At 35.9% G+C, this 24,664-nt stretch overlaps 1 protein-coding gene across 2 annotated transcripts; it reads left to right on the top strand.

Moving 5' to 3' along the window:
- The first annotated feature begins 2,763 nt into the window (after nt 1–2,763).
- Nucleotides 2,764–24,664, top strand: LOC128209216 (calmodulin-A-like). 2 transcript variants are annotated; one of them, XM_052913155.1, is made up of 6 exons: nt 2,764–2,933; nt 16,885–16,915; nt 19,217–19,360; nt 20,411–20,527; nt 21,190–21,315; nt 24,261–24,664. In XM_052913155.1, exons 1-6 carry the CDS (start codon nt 2,895–2,897, stop codon nt 24,287–24,289), a joined length of 486 nt encoding a protein of 161 aa, XP_052769115.1. In that variant the 5' UTR covers nt 2,764–2,894; the 3' UTR covers nt 24,290–24,664. The 2 variants fall into 2 exon arrangements, with proteins under 2 accessions (XP_052769115.1, XP_052769116.1); XM_052913156.1 differs by lacking the exon at nt 2,764–2,933 and adding an exon at nt 16,465–16,603.

Below are 24,664 nucleotides of genomic sequence, written 5' to 3' on the forward strand. Positions count from 1 at the left end.
CGGTTCCCGGGCGAACATCGTGTGGTTCAAATGTTGGGGCATAGCAAGGTGACCTTACGGAGGTCGTATGCGTCCAATCCGAGTTTGTAACTGTAAATGACCTAAGAACATCGTATGAGGAATAAACGTAAATTTCTGATTCATTACTGTACTGAAATTTTTCATTCATCGAATGATACCAAGATGTTGCCGGTAAGTAATAGTTTTGTGTTAGGAATCTATTTTGAAACAATGCATGCGTCAGAATGTAAACATTGTGAGTCAGGGATCTTGTGTAGAATAAAGACAGAGGGTAAAATTAAAAAATAAAACCTTGATATTTGTATCCTATGTCCATGTGCTTGACTTGGGGTGATATTTTACTTATGAAATTGGTGTTGGTTCATTGATAAAGGCGTCAAAGGTGTACTTTTGAGGCTCATGTTTTTGACATTTCTTAAAGTGGGCGTGGCAGTCAGATATTATAAACTTCGACTGTGTTATCAAGTTTCTGTGGTCAGACCGACTAGCAATAAATTTAAAATGAAAAAAATCAGAATAACGAGAAATGAATGATCAAATTAATACAAGCCTTTAAGAGTCTAATAAATTAGACTAACATGCATCCTTCCTCTGTGCTTTTATACATCAGAACTATCTATACTAAATTTAAATAAGAAGATTGTTTACATAATTATTTGGACTTTCACGTCACATACTGAGTAGACGCCTTTAATCACTATTTGTGGCTCAACGGTTTAGAAACCACAATAACTATTATATTATTAAAATAATTTATATATGCCTCGGAACAAGTTACCGTATCCGCGGTCATTCGTGTCAGTGTCGAAGAGTCTACGCCTCGCCTTCGTAGAAACTCCTCGATTTGAGACCCCATCGTGTATACCGAGTATACATTAATGGCTTATTTTATACTAAGGGAAGTAACTGTGTGTGTTCATCATCAATTTTGAACAAGGAAATGGCGTAATTTACGGCTGTTTTGATTGGCTTAAAAATATGTACGAAAAACTAAAATAAATTATGTATGCAAAACTAAAATAAAATATGTATGCAAAACTAAATTAATTTATGTATGCAAAACTAAAATAAAATATGTACGCAAAACTAAAATAAAATATGTACGAAAAACAAAAAAATACGTATGAAAAACAAAAAAAAATAAGTATGAAAAACAAACAATTTTTTTTTTTTGCAAATGTCACTTTTATGCCACCGTATTGAACCCCTTATTTAAAAAAAATTGGTCAATAGAGTACTCCCAAACACTTTAAACCAAATAAAGTTCGGTTCTGAGAGAGAGGTGCAAGTCAAAATGTTACGCTCCTTAGTTACACTCTCTCTAACGTCAAATCCTTGTTCCACCAGGAAAAAATGCTACTAACCTGGTAGGGGTACCCCCATTCTTAAATAGTGTAATCCGGTGTAATACTTACTATAAGTTTTACGAAATTGATATGCAATGTTACTTACATCTTCCTGGATCCGCAACTGTGAAAATGTCATATAGTTCAAATGCAATACCTTTTATACTGTTTTTAGTAATTCAAATGCATTGGATAATGGAATATAAAGATACTTCATTTTCTTATAGGCACCTTCAGTCATATAAATTGGATTTTATGATAATTGCATGCAAAGACGTATATAATTTGTGACAAGTAGCTGTTTTTCATGAGTTGGAAATACATTTACAGAAGAAAATGTCCACGCTTAGGACTACAATACTCTTTACCACCAGATTGAGTTTCAATTATTCGTATTTAATTCAAAACCTTTCATGGGGTACGACTTCTTAATATGTAAACACTAATTAAACTAGTTCCATTCAGTCAAATACAACGTAATTCAATAACATGTACAATATTTGTGTTCAACGTACGTAAATAGATTATTGTCTTGTTATTTGTTTAAGACCAAATGTTTTATCCTCTGCACATAAATATACAGACATCGCTACCGATGCCGATTTTTAAAGGCAGACATTAAAATATGCTTCTCTATTCAATTTATTAAAACAATTTTAAGGTAAATTATTAGATTATGATACATGTAATTTTAAGAGTGTATAAGCTAATATGCGCATAGTTTTATAACCTTAATGATGCACTCTTACTCCCAGATAAGATTTACCACAATTAATAATATTGTTTTAATATTCCAAAAAGGATGAATAAATGTCGAAAACAATGGTTCTTATGAAGGATACGGAGTTTAATTTGAAAGAAATGAGCATAAGACACGGTATTTCTACCTTATGTGACTTTAGTAGACCACAGTAAATATTTTAGCATTCACCAACCATTTAATATTTTTGCGCTTTCTGCTATTAAACACACGGTTACAATTTTGTTACCAGTAATTAATGTTTTCCTTAAATGCATCTTTTAGTAAGAAGTTAAAGGTTTATCAGTCACAAGTTATGTTTGTTATACATGTGTATGTATTGATTTTGAATACGAGTTGTACTTTAAAGCCTGTACATTTGACAAATGTGTACCCTGTGTCCATTATTTTTTTGCAATTTACGTTTTTTAATTGATATTATACATTAATAAAAGAGTAATTTTGTATACTAGGCTTTTCTGGTGATAAGGTTTTTATTTTTAAACGCCAAAAAATAAGTCTGAATATAAAAACCTTATCACCAAAAAGCCTTGTATACATATAATTTCAATTGAATAACTTCTGCACAAAACACATGGAATACCAATCAATCAATTGATCATTAGCGTACAACTTACTGGACGAGATGTTCACGACGGAGCATGTGCCTTTAATCAGTACGTGATATAAGATCAGCCATATTTTTTTCTCGTGGTTTATAGTTATGTTAAATTTATTGAAATAGTTGTTAAATCATATTTCAGTGACTTGATATAAATGGTTAAAATATGAATATTCACGCTGCTGAAATTAAACGGATAGCTGAGGTAAATAAACAATTATTCATATTCAATTTAATCCAAAAGCGTTTATCTGGTCGAAGATATACATGAAATAATAACATATATATATATATATATATATATATATATATATATATATATATATATATATATATATATATATATATATATATATATATATATATATATATATAAAGCATAAAGCGACCTTTATATTTAGATGCGAAATATGAACTTATCTTTTAACATTAACAATCCAAGATTAAAACATTTTGCTTATTTGACATGCTATTCCTGTCCGGTACAGTTATAAAAGCGACTACATATTGATGTCATAGCAGTGTGTGATACAATCAAAAATGCAGTTTGAATTTCAAGGGCCTCATTATTTTGTATATGATTTGATTCATCTCGTTTACAGACAAAAACATGTATCCATGATATATACACAGCAGTTATTCAATACTTCAGATTTCCATCATTTCAATGAAATAATGTGATTAAGATCAGAACAAAAATAGCCTTTGTATTCTTTATTTTATTCTATACCTAATTTATACGTCCAATCGTAGACGCTCTTTTGAACCACGTGACCGTACAACATATTTCGGTATTGGGACGCACGCGCGAACAAAAATCCCATATTTTTTCCGTATTGTACGAATCACAGGTCCCATGTTAAACCTATAATAAAGACCGAAACCCGTAAAAAGGTTCCGAATGAAATTCCGAATCAACAGGCGCTCTAGATTTTAAGTATCTTCCATGGCCGAGAGTGTAAGATAGGTTCATTCCGACCCGAGTGAGGGTGTGCGGAAACGAGGTTTATTATTATTATTATTAATAACAACTGTAAATCAACAAACAACGGGATTTTTAAACAAAATAAATACACCTCGTTAATGTACAGTCATTGACGATTGTTTGTTCCAAGTTTCATTAAAATCGGCCGACATTCATATTTTTCGGAGGAACGTGGTCATGTACATTTAAACACAGTACATGTGTGCCAGCAAGCAGAATATGTTATTGTATATGTATGTGTGCCAGCAAGCAGGATATGCTATTGTATATGTATTTGTGCCAGCAAGCAGGGTGTGTTATTGTATATGTATTTGTGCCAGCAAGCAGGATATGTTATTGTATATGTATTTGTGCCAGGAAGCAGGATATGTTATTGTATATGTATGTGTGCCAGGAAGCAGGATATGTTACTGTATATGTATTTGTGCCAGCAAGCAGGGTATGTTATTGTATATGTATTTGTGCCAGCAAGCAGGATATGTTATTGTATATATGTATTTGTGCCAGCAAGCAGGATAAGTTATTGTATATGTATGTGTGCCAGCAAGCAGGATATGTTATTGTATATGTATTTGTGCCAGCAAGCAGGATATGTTATTGTATATGTATGTGTGCCAGAAAGCAGGATATGTTATTGTATATGTATTTGTGCCAGGAAGCAGGATATGTTATTGTATATGTATTTGTGCCAGCAAGCAGGGTATGTTATTGTATATGTACTTGTGGCAGCAAGCAGGATATGTTATTGTATATGTATCTGTGGCAGCAAGCAGGATATGTTATTGTATATGTATTTGTGCCAGGAAGCAGGATATGTTATTGTATATGTATTTGTGCCAGGAAGCAGGATATGTTATTGTATATGTATTTGTGCCAGCAAGCAGGATATGTTATTGTATATGTATTTGTGGCAGCAAGCAGGATATGTTATTGTATATGTATGTGAGCCAGCAAGCAGGATATGTTATTGTATATGTATTTGTGCCAGCAAGCAGGGTATGTTATTGTATATGTATTTGTGGCAGCAAGCAGGATGTGTTATTGTATATGTATGTGTGCCAGCAAGCAGGGTATGTTATTGTATATGTATGTGTGCCTGCAAGCAGGATATGTTATTGTATATGTATGTGTGCCAGCAAGCAGGGTATGTTATTGTATATGTATGTGTGCCAGCAAGCAGGATATGTTATTGTATATGTATTTGTGCCAGCAAGCAGGATATGTTATTGTATATGTATTTGTGCCAGCAAGCAGGATATGTTATTGTATATGTATTTGTGCCAGCAAGCAGGGTATGTTATTGTATATGTATTTGTGCCAGCAAGCAGGGTATGTTATTGTATATGTGTTTGTGCCAGCAAGCAGGGTATGTTATTGTATATGTATTTGTGCCAGCAAGCAGGATATGTTATTGTATATGTATTTGTGCCAGCAAGCAGGATATGTTATTGTATATGTATTTGTGCCAGCAAGCAGGGTATGTTATTGTATATGTATTTGTGCCAGCAAGCAGGGTATGTTATTGTATATGTATTTGTGCCAGCAAGCAGGATATGTTATTGTATATGTATGTGTGCCAGCAAGCAGGATATGTTATTGTATATGTATGTGTGCCAGCAAGCAGGATATGTTATTGTATATGTATTTGTGCCAGCAAGCAGGATATGTTATTGTATATGTATTTGTGCCAGCAAGCAGGATATGTTATTGTATATGTATTTGTGCCAGCAAGCAGGATATGTTATTGTATATGTATTTGTGCCAGCAAGCAAGATATGTTATTGTATATGTATTTGTGCCAGCAAGCAGGATATGTTATTGTATATGTATTTGTGCCAGCAAGCAGGATATGTTATTGTATATGTATTTGTGCCAGCAAGCAGGATATGTTATTGTATATGTATTTGTGGCAGCAAGCAGGATGTGTTATTGTATATGTATGTGTGCCAGCAAGCAGGGTATGTAATTGTATATGTATGTGTGCCTGCAAGCAGGATATGTTATTGTATATGTATGTGTGCCAGGAAGCAGGATATGTTATTGTATATGTATGTGTGCCAGCAAGCAGGATATGTTATTGTATATGTATTTGTGCCAGCAAGCAGGATATGTTATTGTATATGTATTTGTGCCAGCAAGCAGGATATGTTATTGTATATGTATTTGTGCCAGCAAGCAGGGTATGTTATTGTATATGTGTTTGTGCCAGCAAGCAGGGTATGTTATTGTATATGTATTTGTGCCAGCAAGCAGGGTATGTTATTGTATATGTATTTGTGCCAGCAAGCAGGATATGTTATTGTATATGTATTTGTGCCAGCAAGCAGGATATGTTATTGTATATGTATTTGTGCCAGCAAGCAGGGTATGTTATTGTATATGTATTTGTGCCAGCAAGCAGGGTATGTTATTGTATATGTATTTGTGCCAGCAAGCAGGATATGTTATTGTATATGTATTTGTGCCAGCAAGCAGGATATGTTATTGTATATGTATGTGTGCCAGCAAGCAGGATATGTTATTGTATATGTATTTGTGCCAGCAAGCAGGATATGTTATTGTATATGTATGTGTGCCAGCAAGCAGGATATGTTATTGTATATGTATTTGTGCCAGCAAGCAGGATATGTTATTGTATATGTATTTGTGCCAGCAAGCAAGATATGTTATTGTATATGTATTTGTGCCAGCAAGCAGGATATGTTATTGTATATGTATTTGTGCCAGCAAGCAGGATATGTTATTGTATATGTATTTGTGCCAGCAAGCAGGATATGTTATTGTATATGTATTTGTGCCAGCAAGCAGGATATGTTATTGTATATGTATTTGTGCCAGCAAGCAGGGTATGTTATTGTATATGTATTTGTGCCAGCAAGCAGGGTATGTTATTGTATATGTATGTGTGCCAGCAAGCAGGGTATGTTATTGTATATGTATTTGTGCCAGCAAGCAGGGTATGTTATTGTATATGTATTTGTGCCAGCAAGCAGTGTATGCTATTGTATATGTATTTGTGCCAGCAAGCAGGATATGTTATTGTATATGTATTTGTGCCAGCAAGCAGGATATGTTATTGTATATGTATGTGTGGCAGCAAGAAGGGTATGTTATTGTATATGTATTTGTGGCAGCAAGCAGTATATGTTATTGTATATGTATTTGTGGCAGCAAGCAGGATATGTTATTGTATATGTATTTGTGCCAGCAAGCAGGGTATGTTATTGTATATGTATTTGTGCCAGCAAGCAGCATATGTTATTGTATATGTACGTGTGCCAGCAAGCAGGATATGTTATTGTATATGTATTTGTGCCAGCAAGCAGGATATGTTATTGTATATGTACGTGTGCCAGCAAGCAGGATATGTTATTGTATATGTACGTGTGCCAGCAAGCAATATATGTTATTGTATATGTATTTACAATTCAAACACATTGCACACTAGGACTGATTCCTCTGATTGTGTACTGATAAATAGCTCAAAGTTCCTATACACCGTGGATTAATGCTTCTGCATTTTGGTAATCTCTGAAATCAATGCCCCTCACAGCCCCAACAAGAACAAACTTCGCCTTCGTACATTAGTAACAGAAACCGTATCAAATGGACAATTTGTTTTATTATGTATTAATGAAAATGATACACTACAAACAACTATCGCCTATTTTGCGATAAGGCCTTTTTAAATCGAATTTACTAAATATGTTATCTTATTGTTTAAATTAATTTTCTGCATTATGTAAATTGTGATTAATATGTCATATAACATGACCCATGATCGGAAATAAAATTTATCTTATCTTATCTATCTTATCAGAACGGTGCATTTTTTACAATTGTTTTCAAAATGGCGGCCTCCGTTAAGCAGAGGTCGTACATAAAATTAATTCTCAGTTTCATCAAACAATCTTCATTTAAACGAATTTTTGTAAGAACTGACAAATCAACTGTATGTAATGTAATCGCCTCAGCATCAGATGAGGCAAAGTTAGGTACTATTTACAGGGTGAGAAATCACGTGATTCAACGGGGTTCTCACATGTGTCCACGGTTCAAAACCGATGTAAACAAGCAAGAAAGTAACAGTTATTTCTAAATACCTTTTTTTTAGAGAAAAGATAAGAAAACATTTCTTAGCCTATAAAAGTTTTGTTTCCGCAAGTAGTATGCATAACCAGCATAATGTTCAATGAATGATAAACATAGCAACTGTTTTATTCATTCCAAAAGCGTTTACTTTTTATATTACTTCAAGCGCAAAACATACTCGATAGCGCCACCACTAGGGCAACAGCGCCACCACTTTTATAAATTTGTGCAGTTTTCCTTTTTTAGAGGTGCTTATCAGTTTTGTTGTGTTCCGGCATAGGTACTATACATAACAGTTGTGTTTGCATGCGTGAGAATGTTCTTACGGGGTGTGTAAGCACCAAAATGTACTTGCTATGCAATCAGATCTCAAAATATGCACAAGTCCGATTCGGGAGAAAAGCTCCTGACACCACAGTTTGCACAATATTGAAACGAAATAGTAACCAGCCTACAGTAGAAGTGTTCTTACACGGTACCACATTCTCCGATTTTCGAAATATATCCGTTAAATGAAATTATCAAATAATATATAAATCATACTCACGTTTGTTCATGTAAACATAGGGCACAGCTGGCGTTTAGAGGCCGCGTTTTAAGCCGGCCCAGTTAGCGCAGTTGAGAACATGCTGGTAACTCATGGATGTGAAGCTAGCAGTCTAGCAGTCTGGCAGTACAGCAGTGGGGAAATATTACGCTGTTGAAATGTGTACTCTGATATAAAACTCAAAATGAAAACTAATTCTTTCGTCCCAAATATATATATTAACGTAAGCAATTCATGTATCTATCTAGTACGTGAAATTATTTTTCTGTCCCATAAACAGATTACAAAAGACTGTTAAACAATGTTTTATCAAATGTCCCGGGTTTGAACCCGCAGTCTGCTTGCTACAGTCACTGCCATGATTTGATTCAAGTAAAGTGAAACCGAGGAATGTAGTGGTTATGTAGCCCAGGTAGATTCTGTATAGACTGACAACACTTGTACATGACATTATATTTTTTTATGTGTGCTTACCCCACTTTTAAAGTCTTAGGTGGCATTTTTTTTAACTTCATTATATGTATAAATCTGTTTTTTTAATTTTTATCCCAGGTTCGAAACTTTAATCTCTGTTCCGAAATTGGGAAAAGGCGTGTTGTTCATTGTCAGCACCGCCTCGACATGAACCACAGCTATGGAGATGAAGAAATAGTGCCCAGCAATAAAGAACCAATTGCCATTGTTTGGCCAATATGTGGCAAATGTGTTGCAAATAGGAAAACTCTTGCAGTCAGCAATGCTCTTAAAATAAACAGCAAATTGACTCTAAAACTGAAATTTTGCAATAAAATTGATTTTATGTGACATTAATTCTAGTTGCAGTAAACAAAATGCTTATATTATGATTACATTAATTTAAAATTTGAAGGAGGGAACATAGGACTGTAAAGCCAAACCCATGTGTATGACAAAATGAGCATTTGAACATGTCAATATTATTTATTATAATATTGAGGCATTGCAAACATTATGTTACATAATTAACATAAAGTATTTAAGCCTCTATTCATTTTCGAATGTCATTCATATGTCTTTTTGAACATGTCATTTCAGTTTGTTGACATTTTGACCTTTGGGTTTCGTGTTTTGCGACAAACACTGCATTAATGAATTATAAATACAGGTATTGTTAAAAGCTGAATAACTTTTTTGGATTTTTTTCCCCACAACACATCCGACACTTTTTAAAAAACACCGTTAACCGATAAAAAAAATGGCCTAATAATTATGATAATGAAAAATCACTATTATTTTATAAACTAGAACATCCTGCTTGCTAGTCGGAATGATTTACCAAAAAACTTGATTTTTTTTTTTGAACTCGAAAGCCATCTTAGATATTCAAATGAAGCTTCGTACAAATGTTCACAGTGACAATAATAGTATGCATTTTCCGTTGCAAAAACACAACTTACCCATGATGCAAATAATTGAACAAATGTGCGTGTGTGTGTGTGTGTGCGCGCGTGTGTGTGTGTGCGTGCGTGCGTGCGTGCGTGCTTGCGTGCGTGCGTGCGTGCGTGTGCATTAATGATTTTATTCTGCACACCTGAAGAAGTCGACAACGACCATCTATTGGTGCAGGTTGACTCACTGGTTTAAAATAAAATCGTCAAAGTTTTACAGCTTGCACCACAAGCGGGTCCAGTGGTGGGGGCGCAACCGTATTCCCCCCACCCAACCCTTAAATCGTTCAAGTAGACTTTTTGTCAAAAGAGTATCCCGAAACAAATTTCGGTTTTGAGGGAGGGGCGCAAGTCAAAATCTTACGCCCATAAGTTTCGCACCCCTCTAACGTCAAATCACTGGAAGCCGATTAATTGTAATAATATCGCTGGCTGTAATATAAGTCCACAATTCACTACAATGTGGAGCAAGTGGCATTGTATTTTAAAATAAAGGTCAGCGCACTTACGGATTGAGACCATTTGGGTGAATTCCAATGGAAGTCGTTGCAAATAAAGCGTGTTCTTTTGATTTTTGATATCTCTCTTCAATTCTCGGTTGACATTTCATATTTGATACTCGTTTGAAATCCAGGTCGGGCGTAGAATTAAATTGAGGGATTGTTTTGACACAATAATTTGAGTACATAATAACAACATGCGGGGATTACGCTTCTTGCGGGAGACGATAATTTCCGAATTTCACTTAGTAAGTGGTAACCCAAATATTATCTAGTTAACCAGTTAGTATGTGATTTACTAGCAGGTAATCTAGTTATGGTTTGCGAATTCCACTTAATAAGTAACATACTAAATGGTTAACTAGATAAATGCATTTTTGGCTTTAGCAATAACTGGTTATCTGGTTATGGTTTGCAAACGTCATAAGATTCGTGTTACCACTTACCTATAAATGCATTCAAGATTCAGACGTTAACAGGTTATCTAGTTATGGTTTGCGGCTTCCACTTAGTTAGTAACATACTAACTGGTTAACTAGATAAGATTCGTGTTTCTACATACTAAGTGAAAATCGCAAATCATTAGTAGATAACCAGTTGTTGATAACTGGTAACACGAATCCAATCTAATAAACCAGTTATATGTTACTTATTAAGTGTTATTCGCAAACCACAACTAGCTAACCTTATAGTGTTGTTTAGCTTAAAAGAGTAACAGGTGGTAGTTAGATACATGTAAGTGGTAACACGAATCTTATCTAGTTAACCAGTTATTATGTTACTTATTAAGTGGAATTCGCAAACCACAAATAGCTAACGTTATAGTGTTGTTTAGCTTAAAAGAGTAACAGGTGGTAGTTTATGGAGGCTATTCGTTGCCAAAAGTCCAGACGTGTTAATTCCCACAATGTGCTTCTTAATCGTACTAAATGTCTCTTACATTTGTCAATGTAGACGTGCTATTTGTTATTTCTATGCGTCAGTTTTTCCGTACTAATTTTACATTTGTCATTATAAAAGACAAAATGCATAATTGCCAGATCTAAACTGTATAAACTCAATAAAACATCGCTCGTATGATTTGCTTTTAACAATATGATGATGTAATTCAGAAAGTCGAATCATGCATATGTAAAACTGCAATCGTACAGTCGACACTCGCATTCGTAAAATGAACACTTGCAGACCTACACGTCCAGGTTTACAAAAGTCAATTGACAAATTCAGAAATACAAGGATAGACGATTTCGCCAATACCTTATATGGTAAATGTCACGAAAAAAACGAAGGTGAATGGGCGAAACTAACGAATCGGATTTTCTTTCGTTTATTTCCGTAAAATCTAGCAAGGGTGATAACATCTTCGGCTACGGTTCAAATCCCAGTCGGAGCACTATCTCTTTATTTCACAATAAAAACTTCATTTAAAAAATAAAGAAATTGAAGATCAATGTTCCTGAATGGGTTATATGTCACCATATTATTCAGTCAATGGCAGTTGGTGTATCTGAGCTGGAATTTGTAGTGCCACTGTCAGGTTTTTTTTAATTATGTAAAAGGGACTTATTAAAGGCTATCGGACAATGAACATAGTCTTTCTCCTTAAAATTCCCCCAAGCAAGCATTTTTTTTTATTTATGAGTGGACCATGGAGGGCTCTTCCAGAGGAAGAACAGCGCTTCAACCCATTTGTGCCCCCAAATTACGAATTACTGGGTCCGCCACTGTCAGGGGTGTACCTAGCCATACGCCAACACGCCCGTGCGTATACATCAGTATTAGCTCCTAGAAATGACAAGAGATCAAATTTCAAAATCTAAATTAAAGATAAGGTAGTGAACATACATGTATAATTTGGTTTATTAGCAATAAATGAAATTGCATCTATATGATTGTTACAAATTAACTGTTACTTTCGAAATATGTTAGACTTACCTGGTCCTTCGTTTAAGAAACGCGTTTCAAGCCAGGGGCGTAGCTAGCCCTATATTCATGTGGATTCATAATTTTGCTGATTTTTTAATTATATTTTTGTCAGAATCATGTGGATTTAGCCCCGTACTCGCGAATAGGCAGCTTCGCACATGCAAGCTTGTATATGTATATAAGTATCTCAAAAAGACTGCCGTGAAGTGTTTAAATTTCATTTCCGGTACATTAACGAAAATATATCAAGACATTTCAAACCACGACCTATACGGACCAGACACTTCCGACCTGGCTCAGGGACACTTCGGACCATGATGTTTTGTTTCTAGTTTAGGTCCAGTTTGTTTTATAAATATTACTTTATCATTTAGATGGTCTGATCATTTCTTCTTAATAAATATTTGTAACCAAATCATAGTCTAAAATGTCTTAATATAGATGATCCGTAATGCCCATAATAAGGTTCGCAATATCCATGGTCGAAGTGTCTAAAATTGATTTAAATAGAGCCGAGTGATCGCGGAAATTTCCGAGAGACGAAAGGAGGAGTAAAGGCCGTGGTGAAGGCGGAGCTATCTATGAATAAAATTAAATTAATCTCGTAAACATGTTCAACTGCGAATGAAAAGTCACCATCATACAATGTACTTCGTAGAACTACGAACTGAAATCTGTCTTCTACAAACCGCATAGTAATCAAAGTGCTGAAAGCACTGATGGACTAGGGCTTCATTTAGGGGAATGTTGACAACCATGTTCTAAGCATTGACAAAATCGGCTCACATCACAAGGGGTAACTGTTTGATTGGCTAGCTTAAACTTTAGACTAAAACTGCTTGCAAGCTGCAAAGGAAATTTGAAAAATCTAGTTAAGTGTGCGTAGAGTGAGGGTGTGTGTGTGTGGGGGGGGGGGGGGGGGGGCTAAAGCGTTAAATCAGATAAAGTCATAGTTCTTTTGAATTTCTCATAGTCGTTAAATCAGACTTGTTCAAATTAATTTACGTGGTTGGCACACATACTTCTTTAATTTGATAAAATCCTTTTATATCAAAGGTCTGTTATTTGCAGTTTCAGAGAAGATTTTCAATGATGTAATTATATACTATATAGAAAAACTGTCACCTCTTTTTCAGGGGAGCTTTAAACCACAAGGCCATACTTTGAACAATCTTTGTAAAATACATCTACATTGTACACCTACAGTGTATGTCAGACTGCATACACAATGCTATTAGGAAGTAGTTTTTATTTAAAAAGTGAAGAATTATTTTCTCCCTCTTAATTTGTGCTTGGTATTCAATTCATATAACATGTTACCATGATAACTTAGTGCTGTTGATGAATACTAAGCACTGCCTTCTGTCTAATGCTAATTCATATTACTGCTGCAGACTTTTGTACATAGCAAAGCAAGTTGAGTAGAATTCTATCTCCATAATATTCGGCACTGCATTGTTAAATAAAACTCAAAAGTTACACTTGTAAATTATTTAACCAAATACATTTCCCTCAAATATATCACAAATTTATATTGATCTATCAACAACAATGCAACACCATACTGTATCTCTGACTGATTTTTATTCTTGGCTAGAAAACAAAAAGTGAGCACAAAGCGTCTTCAGAAAAGAATTTGCAAAATATGCACCAGTCAATTGTAACCACGCCCCCCGCCCCCCCCCCAAGGGAATAGCAGGGGATTTGACTTTCGGTCCAGGCAATCCCCGGTAAAATCCCTGCCCTGCGAGAACGAACTGGTGGTAAAATCCCGTGAATAACGTCCCCGCACCTCGGGGATCTAAGGTAAGAGCAATTCCCTGATATATTTTGAGGGAAGACAAAACCACCGCAATCATCCGGCATTGCGAGGACACTAGTTCTGGCTTCCATAACTTTAATGTTGATATTTTTTTTTATGTTTACAACACGTCCAAAAAGGTAATATATAATGTGTTCGCTGAAGTTCTTTAGCTACGAGGACACCTGAAAGGTTAAAACACAGCCCTTTTCCCCGGTATATCCCAGAGGGAGCCGTGGTAACAATTGACTGGTGCATTATAAGAGAGGAAATCAAAATTGAGCAGGCAATATTGTTTTATCAATATATGGCGATGGCTTATCACCATATCATTGACATTGAACAAAATGTATAAAGTAATTATGTACTTACACTGAGAGTGGCTCCAAGACTTTTCTATGCACATAGGTAAACAATCATCTTATTCACAGATGCTGTGCACATATTCATACATTTGGCTTCATTTAAAATGAAACTTCATAAATAAGTATGCGCATATTTGATATTTTTTTATCTCCATTTTGCAAAATTGAAATCACATGATTTTTTCAAACGAACTTGTATTGCTTGAAAATTTACGTGTCAAATTAAAAATGCTACCCACGGTAAGATGAAAATAAATCCGTTTGATGGTGGTAATCATTCAATGTCGGCTTTATTGATAAATTTCCTCAATAAAACACTATGAAATTCACATCATCAGCATCCGGAAGTAGTGATAACATACATGTCTGAATAATTCTGAGTAAATTTTGAGGTCAATAAGTAGAATGGATTCCTGATTTACTTTTCCTAAAACATTTAAAGTTATACAGGTACGCGGCATATGGTTTTTAGTTAACATTAATAGTATTTGAACAATAAATACCAAAAATCATGTTGTATTTAAAAAAGTGCTAAGTGCCATGCGATGATTAGTTAAAAAAAACTTTGTATCGAAAAGAAAATATCACAGAAACATGCAAATTATTTCGAAAAAAAAGAACAGGGACCGACTTCGGAATACCAACATTCTATACAAAGGATAACAATACTTTTTTAAACCAACTTTCCTGGTTGTTTTCTACGTACGCTTTATTCGCTTTACGTATGAATTCACAAGACATTTCGAATGCGCGACGCACACCGCGGTTAGCTGATACTGGTTTCATTTCGGATAAAAGAGAAAGATGGTACCAGTCTATCAATACAGAGCATTGAACGGAAAAATTTCGATGCGTACTTTTCCAATATGTTCATATTCTTATTGCATATAATCTGACCGTATGCAAGAACATTCATGTAGTAAACCCGATTAACTCACTCGCCACGTATGAATTTCTTGTGCTTCATTAAAAGAACATACAGTTAGCTTGAATTGTTAGGAGAACTATTTTTATTGGATGTTTTCATTGTAATCAGTTCTGGTACTACTTTGATTATTCAAATTCGCTAACGGCAATCAAATCAAAACACAGCGTATGAATACATTACGTCAGTGAACCCCCAGATGCGGCTTGAAAATGCAGATAGCGTGTTTATGGCTATGAAATAGGCCACAAGTGCCCTAGTCCAAAAATCGGCTTGTAAGTTTACAGAATGACGAGTGTTTACCATAAAAAAACTCTATAAACACGACTGAATCTTCTGTTGAATAGATGCAACGAGAATATAACTCCAATCGGCACAATGAAAAATGAAAATGTACAGTGTGAAATGTGAACATACAACCGATGCGTTGGCGTTTGTAAAATGTGCATTGGTTAATCATCAATGTTACAAACTGTGACACATAAAACACACGCATACACGTCTGGACTTTTGGCAACGAATAGCCTCCATAGTAGTTATGGGCACTTTCAAGCCTGTTTTTAGTCTTATGATATTTATCTTACCACAAAAGTATCGCGAATATTAACTAGACAGCTAGATAATTATCACGAAAATTAAGTGGTTAACACGAAACAATTCGCGAACGTTAACAGGTTATCTTAGGCAGTAATATGCCACCATAAGTTAACAATTGATTATGTTACTTACTTTGTGGAATTCGCAAACCATAACTAGATTACCTGTTAGTGTTGTACAGCAGGAAAAGGTAACAGGTGGCAATTCTTGACACTTTCAAGCCTGTTTTGAATATTACGTTATTTGCCTTACCGACAAAGTTTCGCGAATATTAACTAAATGGCTAGATGATTAACGCGAAAATTAAGTGGTTTACACGAAACAATTCGCGAACGTTAACAGGTTAACTTACGGCAGTTATATGCCACCATATGGTTCTCCTAGTCAGACCATTGCTATCATTTAATAAACGACCTGCTGCTCTATATTACAATTCAAACCAATGGTCTAACAATACTCGAACAGTGCTGGACATTCAAACAGGCATTTTGTGCGTATTGTTTACAAACCAGCTCTTCCATTTTAAATCAATACTTTGCCAATAATTTCTGACTCCTACGTATTTGAATTTCCTAGGATTGCCATTCGTTAACAATAATTTTGTTGGATAAACACACTGGATACTTAATTTTTACTGGAATTATTATAAATGATTTAGATTCATTTGAGTATTCTTTTTATACGTTCTTAGATGAATGAAATAGGGACGTATGGCCGAAGACTCGTATCAAGTAATTATTTAAGATATCTTATTTGAATTTTGAACATGCATTTTTCGGACGTTTATTGCCGGTACAAATGACAAATAATTGAAAAACATGAAGTTACATCATTATAACTAATTATAAATTAATTGTATTTTTTAGAAATTAAATGAATAGCATCATTAAGTGTACACGAATGACCAAACACTGTTTCAGGTAATTGCTGAAAAATATATACGAATATGTAAAGTATACACTTTGTAGTATTTAAATGTACTGGTCAATGAATGGTATACATCATTTTTCAGTTTTCAAAACTGTCCGAGGAAGAGGTGCAGGGTAAGAAACTTTTGTTCCTTAAAAATAGTGGGGTGATGATTTTTGTGTCGTAAACTAGTTGGGTTTTATTTTGAGGACGCTGTCGTTGTTCTCATATTGTTACTATTAGATGAAGCATGTCATGTTCAGCATTTGTAAACTAATTTCGTAACACTGAATGTGCTGTACGTTTTCTGTAACTTCTTTAAGAAACCATCATCACTGGCATGTGAGAAACCATCATCACTGACATCACTGACATGTGAGAAACCATCATCACTGACATGTAAGAAACCATCATCACTGACATGTGAGAAACCATCATCACTGACATGTGAGAAACCATCATCACTGACATCACTGACATGTGAGAAACCATCATCACTGACATCACTGACATGTGAGAAACCATAATCACTGACATGTAAGAAACCATCATCACTGACATCACTGACATGTGAGAAACCATCATCACTGACATGTGAGAAACCATCATCACTGACATAACTGACATGTGAGAAACCATCATCACTGACATGTGCGAAACCATCATCACTGACATGTGAGAAACCATCATCACTGACATGTGAGAAACCATCATCACTGACATCACTGACATGTGAGAAACCATCATCACTGACATGTGAGAAACCATCATCACTGACATGTGAGAAACCATCCTCACTGACATCACTGACATGTGAGAAACCATCATTACTGACATCACTGACATGTGAGAAACCATCATCACTGACATGTGAGAAATCATCATCACTGACATCACTGACATGTGAGAAACCATCATCACTGACATGTGAGAAACCATCATCATTGACATGTGAGAAACCAGAAACCATCATCACTGACATGTGAGAAACCATCATTACTGACATGTGAGAAACCATTATCACCATCATCATTTACATGTGAGAAACCATCATCACTGAAATGTGAGAAACCATCATCACTGACATGTGAGAAACCATTATCATTGACATGTGAGAAACCATCATCACTGACATGTGAGAAACCATCATCACTGACATCACTGACATGTGCGAAACCATCATCACTGACATGTTTCGTAATATTTCCATGCAATAGTATATAGTACGGTTGCAATGTATTTAGAATCTTTCAGAATTTCTGAGTAAACCGCTTGTACACAAAGTATGATTGACAGATACATTTTCCATGAAAAATTCCATATCTAATTTATTAGCAGATCAATACCGATATTGAATCGATATACACAAAGCCATATATAAATATTGCAATAACTTTTCAAAAGTCCCGATGTTAGGCTTTGTTTGAAAGTATTCAGACCGGGTAAGCGATGATTGTCCGGGATTAGCTAGTCATATTTTATTCATGATGGACTAATGTGTATACAAAACGTTTTAAAAACAAAAACGGCATCAAGCGTTTTGATGAATACATGCAAGTACCAGCATTTGCAAGTAATTTTGAAGCCAATTTGACTATGCACGTGTATTCGTTAACACTTTAGTGGAACAAAAAGGCAGTACTTTGTGATTTGTATAATTATCATGATTCATTTTTATCTGCACCCCTAATCATATACTGATTGTTTTACCCGACAAACCATTTCGTCTTAATTAAGCAAGTGCATCAGCATACACGCACATATATCTTCAAGTGATGCGCGCATGTTTGTGACTCATGATTTAGCTCTGGGCTCATGGTCATGGTTCTGACATATGGTAGTCCCAGGGAAGCATTCGAGCATATTTTGAAATGAATCAATCTGATAAAAAGTTTGTAAACACCCAGCACTCATACTTTTGTAAACAATATATGATACTGAGCGATACTGTTTCCATTGACTTTCAAAATCAGCCCATGCACCCTGAGTCCCTGCATGCATGGTTTCAATTCACCAGCCATACTTTCCATATTGTTGTTGGTAAACGAAAATATGTTCAGCCCAGTCAATTTCTTTAAACGGACTCGTTCATGGTTTTAAAATTACTTTTTATGGATTTTTTTATATTACGAAATGGAGTATTGCAAAATATTAGGAGTGTTAAAACTAAGATACTGACGGCTGGAATTCTTCAACAATTGTTGATATATGCACAAATATTGTCTTTGAAGTCCACAAAAAACTGTAGCGTGATTGGTTGATTGACATTATTACGTTTTTAAAGTTTCTCAATGTAACATAAGCGTGTGGTGATCAATTGGAACCATTCTCGTTTCTTGCCTAGAACTGGTTTCTTCCGACGGGGACATGTTCTGAAATCAAGAATACATAAGCAATATATTAGTTGATAGAAATAACATTTGTATTGCCTGCAGAGTACCGTGAGGCGTTCAACATATTTGACCGAGATGGAAGCGGTGCCATCAGTATAAAGGAGTTGGAGATTGCTATGAGGTCCCTTGGACAGAATCCCAACGAAGAGGAATTGGAGAGAATGATTAAAGAAGTGGACAAGGACGGTATGTAGATTGGATTGATGTTTGTAGATGTATGTGTAACATGTTGAATATATAACAGCTTGAGAGAATGCTACAGGAATCGCACAAAGACGGCAAGGGGTGTCATATGTCTGTAGATATGTGCAGTACTTTTTGTATTTTTGTGTGTCAATATATACCAGCTTCTCATGCGTTACGAACTATGTCGCGCTTGTGCGAGGTTGTTGATAAAAAGAAGACAGTGATGGTAGGGATGTTCACTTGTTTGTTGATATATGTATGTTGTGTATTTTTGGGGTCAATATATTAACGATTGCCATGTCTGTGATTGGGCATTTGACAAGGACGGTAGGGTTCTGGTTTAATGTGTTGATATGTGTGCCATGGTATATTTTGGGGGACAATATGTAGTAGATTACCATGTCTGTGATCGGGATTCGACAAGGACGATAGAGTGCTGGTCTAATGTGTTGATATGTGTGCCATGGTATATTTTGGGGGCTATATGTAGTAGATTACCATGTTTGTAATCGGGGATTCAACAAGGACGGTAGAGTGCTGGTCTAATGTGTGTAGAGATGGAGGTATACTTTGACGGTAAATATCAGCAGATGACGTGGAATACCTTGGACAGTCGACAAGGTAGGTCGTATGTTCGTCTCATTTTTGCAGAGTACCCGACGTACTCCTTGGCCAGAACCCGAGGAATATTGGGAACAGATTGAAGATATGATATTTCTGGTACATTGAAGGTCAAATTATGACAGATTGCAATTCAATCCAATGGACTATAGGCAGAGAGGATAGCTAGGTGTTTTCATCTTATTTGTGGTACGTTGGAATGTAATGTATGGTAGATGACAAATGTGTGATCTCCTGGACAGAACCCGGCGCTGAACGAATGCAATTGATATCAGGGACGTCACGCTGTTGTTTTTCAGTATAGTTTTAAGGTATGAATACGACAGGAGTTTGAACTAGTACATAACGGCACTTTACTTGAGACCAAGTTCTTTGATACATACAGATCACTTAATAAAACTTATAAACAATAAATACTCCTTTTTTTAGGTAATCAGGAGCTCGACTTTGAGGAGTTTTGCGAGCTGATGAGCAAGACGAAAAAGGACGTGACCAGCTACAAGGCCATAGAGGAGGCATTCAAGGTGTTCGACAAGGATGGCAAAGGTACCCTTCTCTGGTATAACGATCATGGACAAGGGTACGTGAGCTCATGCAGGTAATCCAAGGGCGAAAATACGGAACTTGTAAGTAAACCAATGTGCTCGAGGGCAATGGTACGACACTCCATAAGAGTACTCAATGACAAAGGTACGTAATTCCAGTAGAGTTATCGAAAGCAAATGTACATTATTCCAGTAGATTACCAAAGAGCTAAGGTACGTACCCGAGGGCAAATTACGTTGCGTTAAAAGAGTACCACAGGGAAAAGGTGCGCCACTCAAGAAGAGTGCAAAAGTGGAAAGATACACAACGCCAGTACCATATGGGTACATAGTAACTATACACAATTCCAAAAGAGTATTCGAGGGCAAATGTAATTAAGTCAAGTAGAGTACCCGATTGAAAGGTACATAACTCCATAATATTACCCGAGGGCAAATAGTTGTAACTCAAGTACATACCATAGGCAAAGGCATGCAACTCTGGGTAGAGGGCAAAAGTACACATAACCATAAGAGTACCGGGGAGCATACCGCGGGAATTCTTCCGGCACATTATGACGATGCCTGTGTCCTAGGACAGAGGGAAGCAATACGGATTAACATGTATCACTATATACTCTCACTTATCAGCGCGTGTTAGTTTTTACCTTCTCTTCCATCCAGGGAGCATCCCGCGGGAGTACTTCCGGCACATCATGACAACGATGGGGGAGCGGCTCAACGACGACGAGGTGGACGAGATGCTGGACGAGGCCGACGCCGACGGAGACGGGGAGATCAACATACAGGGTACAACTTCCGAAGAATTGTTTGCTAACTCTAATTAAAATCATTAGCGTTGTCACGCCTTAGAAGGCCGACGCCATCGTGGATATAAACATACAAAAATCCTACCATAGCGGAAAATCGTGATTTTCCTAACAATGATAGCTTTGTAGCGCCGCATAGAACTCCTTGCGCATATAGCTCTACGGGTTAATAATCACATAGAGCTAACAACACATACCAGAGCTCCTCGGGAAGCTCCATGCGTTAGGAACTCTACGCGGTCATACATAGAGTATCTGCTCAGTCTTTATGAGCGAAGGAGGTCTCAAGAAACTTGAACTATGTGACATTACTACACAAATAAGAGCATCTGGTGGGAACGAATCCACGACCTCTCGCACCGCATCGTTATAAAAGGACGCTTTCCTACTGTTGATATCTTCCTTATAATTAGTTGAGAACAGTTAATATGTGTACACCTTTTTAAAGTTGGAAGGTAGTTGGTAGTTGGTAGTTGGGGATTCGAATAATCAACTACTTACCAGTTGCCAGTTGAGTATTCAAATATTCAACTACCTGCTAGTTGCCAGTTGGGGATTCGACAAACACTGTTTTAATTCACTTTTATTGGTATATTCGCCAGTCGCATATTCGACCATTTCCAGTCGATTATTCGCGAATGTTCAACTGCAAACCAGTCCGTAGTTGGGGATTCAGTTTATGTCTATATGTATGGTTTTAAAGGTCACATATGGGAAAATTAATCGCCAAATGTTTCTTTATGCATCTACACATATGTTTCTTTGCGACAAACACTGTTTTTATTTACTTTTATTCATATATTTGCCAGTCGGATATTCGACCATTTCCAGTCGATTATTCGCGAATGTTCAACTGCAAACCAGTCAGTAGTTGGGGATTCAGATTATGTCTATATGTATGGTTTTAAAGGTCACATATGGGAAAATTAATCGCCAAATGTTTCTTTATGCATGTACACACATGTATCTTTGCGACAAACACTGTTTTTATTTACTTTTATTCGTATATTCGCCAGTCGGATATTCGACCATTTCCAGTCGATTATTCGCGAATGTTCAACTGCAAACCAGTCAGTAGTTGGGGATTCAGATTATGTCTATATGTATGGTTTTAAAGGTCAAATGTGGGGAAAATTAATCGCAAAATGTTCAACTGCTTACCAGTTGCTTACCCCAACTACTGACTGGTAAGCAGTTGAAAATTCGCGAATAATCGACTGGAAATGGTCGAATGTCCGACTGTCAAATATACGAGAAAAAGTGATTTTATACAGTGTTTGTCGCAAAGATACATATGTGTACATGCATAAAGAAACATTTGGCGATTAATTTTCCCATATGTGACCTTTAAAACCATGCATATAGAAAAAATCTGAATCCCCAACTACTGACTGGTTTGCAGTTGAACATTCGCGAAAAATCGACTGGAAATGGACGAATATCCGACTGGCGAATATACGAATAAAAGTAAATTAAAACAGTGTTTGTCGCAAAGATACACATGTGTACACGCATAAAGAAACATTTGGCGATTAATTTTCCCATATGTGACCTTTAAAACCATATATATAGACATAATCTGAATCCCAACTACTGACCTGTTAGTAGTTGAACATTCGCGAATAATCGACTGGAAATGGACGAATATCCGACTGGCGAATATACGAATAAAAGTAAATAAAAACAGTTTTTGTCGCAAAGATACATATGTGTACATGCATAAAGAAACATTTGGCGATTAATTTTCCCATATGTGACCTTTAAAACCATATCTATAGACATAATCTGAATCCCCAACTACTAACTGGTTTGCAGTTGAACATTCGCGAATAATCGACTGGAAATGGACGAATATCCGACTGGCGAATATACGAATAAAAGTGAATTAAAACAGTGTTTGTCGCAAAGAAACATGTGTACATGCATAAAGAAACATTTGGCGATTAATTTTCCTATATGTGACCTTTAAAACCATACATAAAGACATAAACTGAATCCCCAACTACTGACTGGTTTGCAGTTGAACATTCGCGAATAATCGACTGGAAATGGTCGAATATCCGACTGGCGAATATACCAATAAAAGTGAATTAAAACAGTGTTTATCGAATCCCCAACTGGCAACTAGCAGGTAGTTGAATATTCGAATCCCCAACTGGCAACTGGTAAGTAGTTGATTATTCGAATCCCCAACTACCAACTACCAACTACCTTCCAACTTTACCGTCATACCTTTTTATTGATATTTCCTACACACATTTGCCAAACAGCGTTCAACACTAACAGTGTTCCGGGATCCCGCGGACACCAAATTTCATGTTTGGACTCCAGAACCTTCAAGTCAGGTGTCCAGACGGGACACATATGTCGGCAAAAACTAAGATAGAAACCCAAATTACAATGAAAGTTCAAGCACAAATGAATTAACAATCGATTTCTTTTATTTGCATGCTATTTAGCGCAGGGGGTATTAAAGTCAACACCGTTTGTTTTACTAGTCAAATTCGGTGTCTGCATTTTATTCATTTGTAATGAACTCTTCATATTTTGGATGAAAACAGATCTGCATACTGCATTCACTAGATATTTTCTTCTCAAAAATACAAAATAATTATGAAATTTCCAAAACATGCGAACAATAAAACCCTGATGCGTTTTATACACATGATTCGTACTTCAATATATGATTTATAGCATTTCATCCATATAATTATGTTTCTAAGCGTTTTGTGATTTTCTATGCTTATATACACTTATAAAATAGTAAACTAACGTGTTTAAGAGTCACATGACTTCAGGAAGGGAAACTTGATTTCAACTGGTGGTGTCCCTCGGAATCCCTGGGAACTATAGTAAGTGTCGACCCCTGCGGCCAGAAAACAATCCCGATTTCATGTTAATGCATGCTATATTTGTTATTTTCAGAATTTACAGCGATGATTTCACAGAGCTAAGAACGCTCTTTTCGTGCCACTGAGTTTCATCAGTTCATTTATCTAACAAGGGACTAGTGTTGAGAATCGGACAGAAAAGATACTATCGATAATCGGCTTATGAAACCGGTCAATGATCGATTATTAACCGATTTAATCATTATTTTTTATCTTTGGTCTTCATATTTAAGTCATACATATACAGTACATGCACCAGTTTTAAGCATCAATGTTCCCTTACAATATTGTTTGTACATTTCTTTATATAAATTACATCATTTTCAGAACGCAACTATCTTTTAGCGTTAACAAGTCAATACTATTACAGAACAAAAGATCACAGGCTACAATTGTTGTACTACATTTAGTAGTGTATACATAAAAATAAACCAAAAG

This window comes from Mya arenaria, chromosome 11, assembly GCF_026914265.1.
Source record: "Mya arenaria isolate MELC-2E11 chromosome 11, ASM2691426v1".
NCBI lineage: Eukaryota > Metazoa > Mollusca > Bivalvia > Myida > Myidae > Mya > Mya arenaria.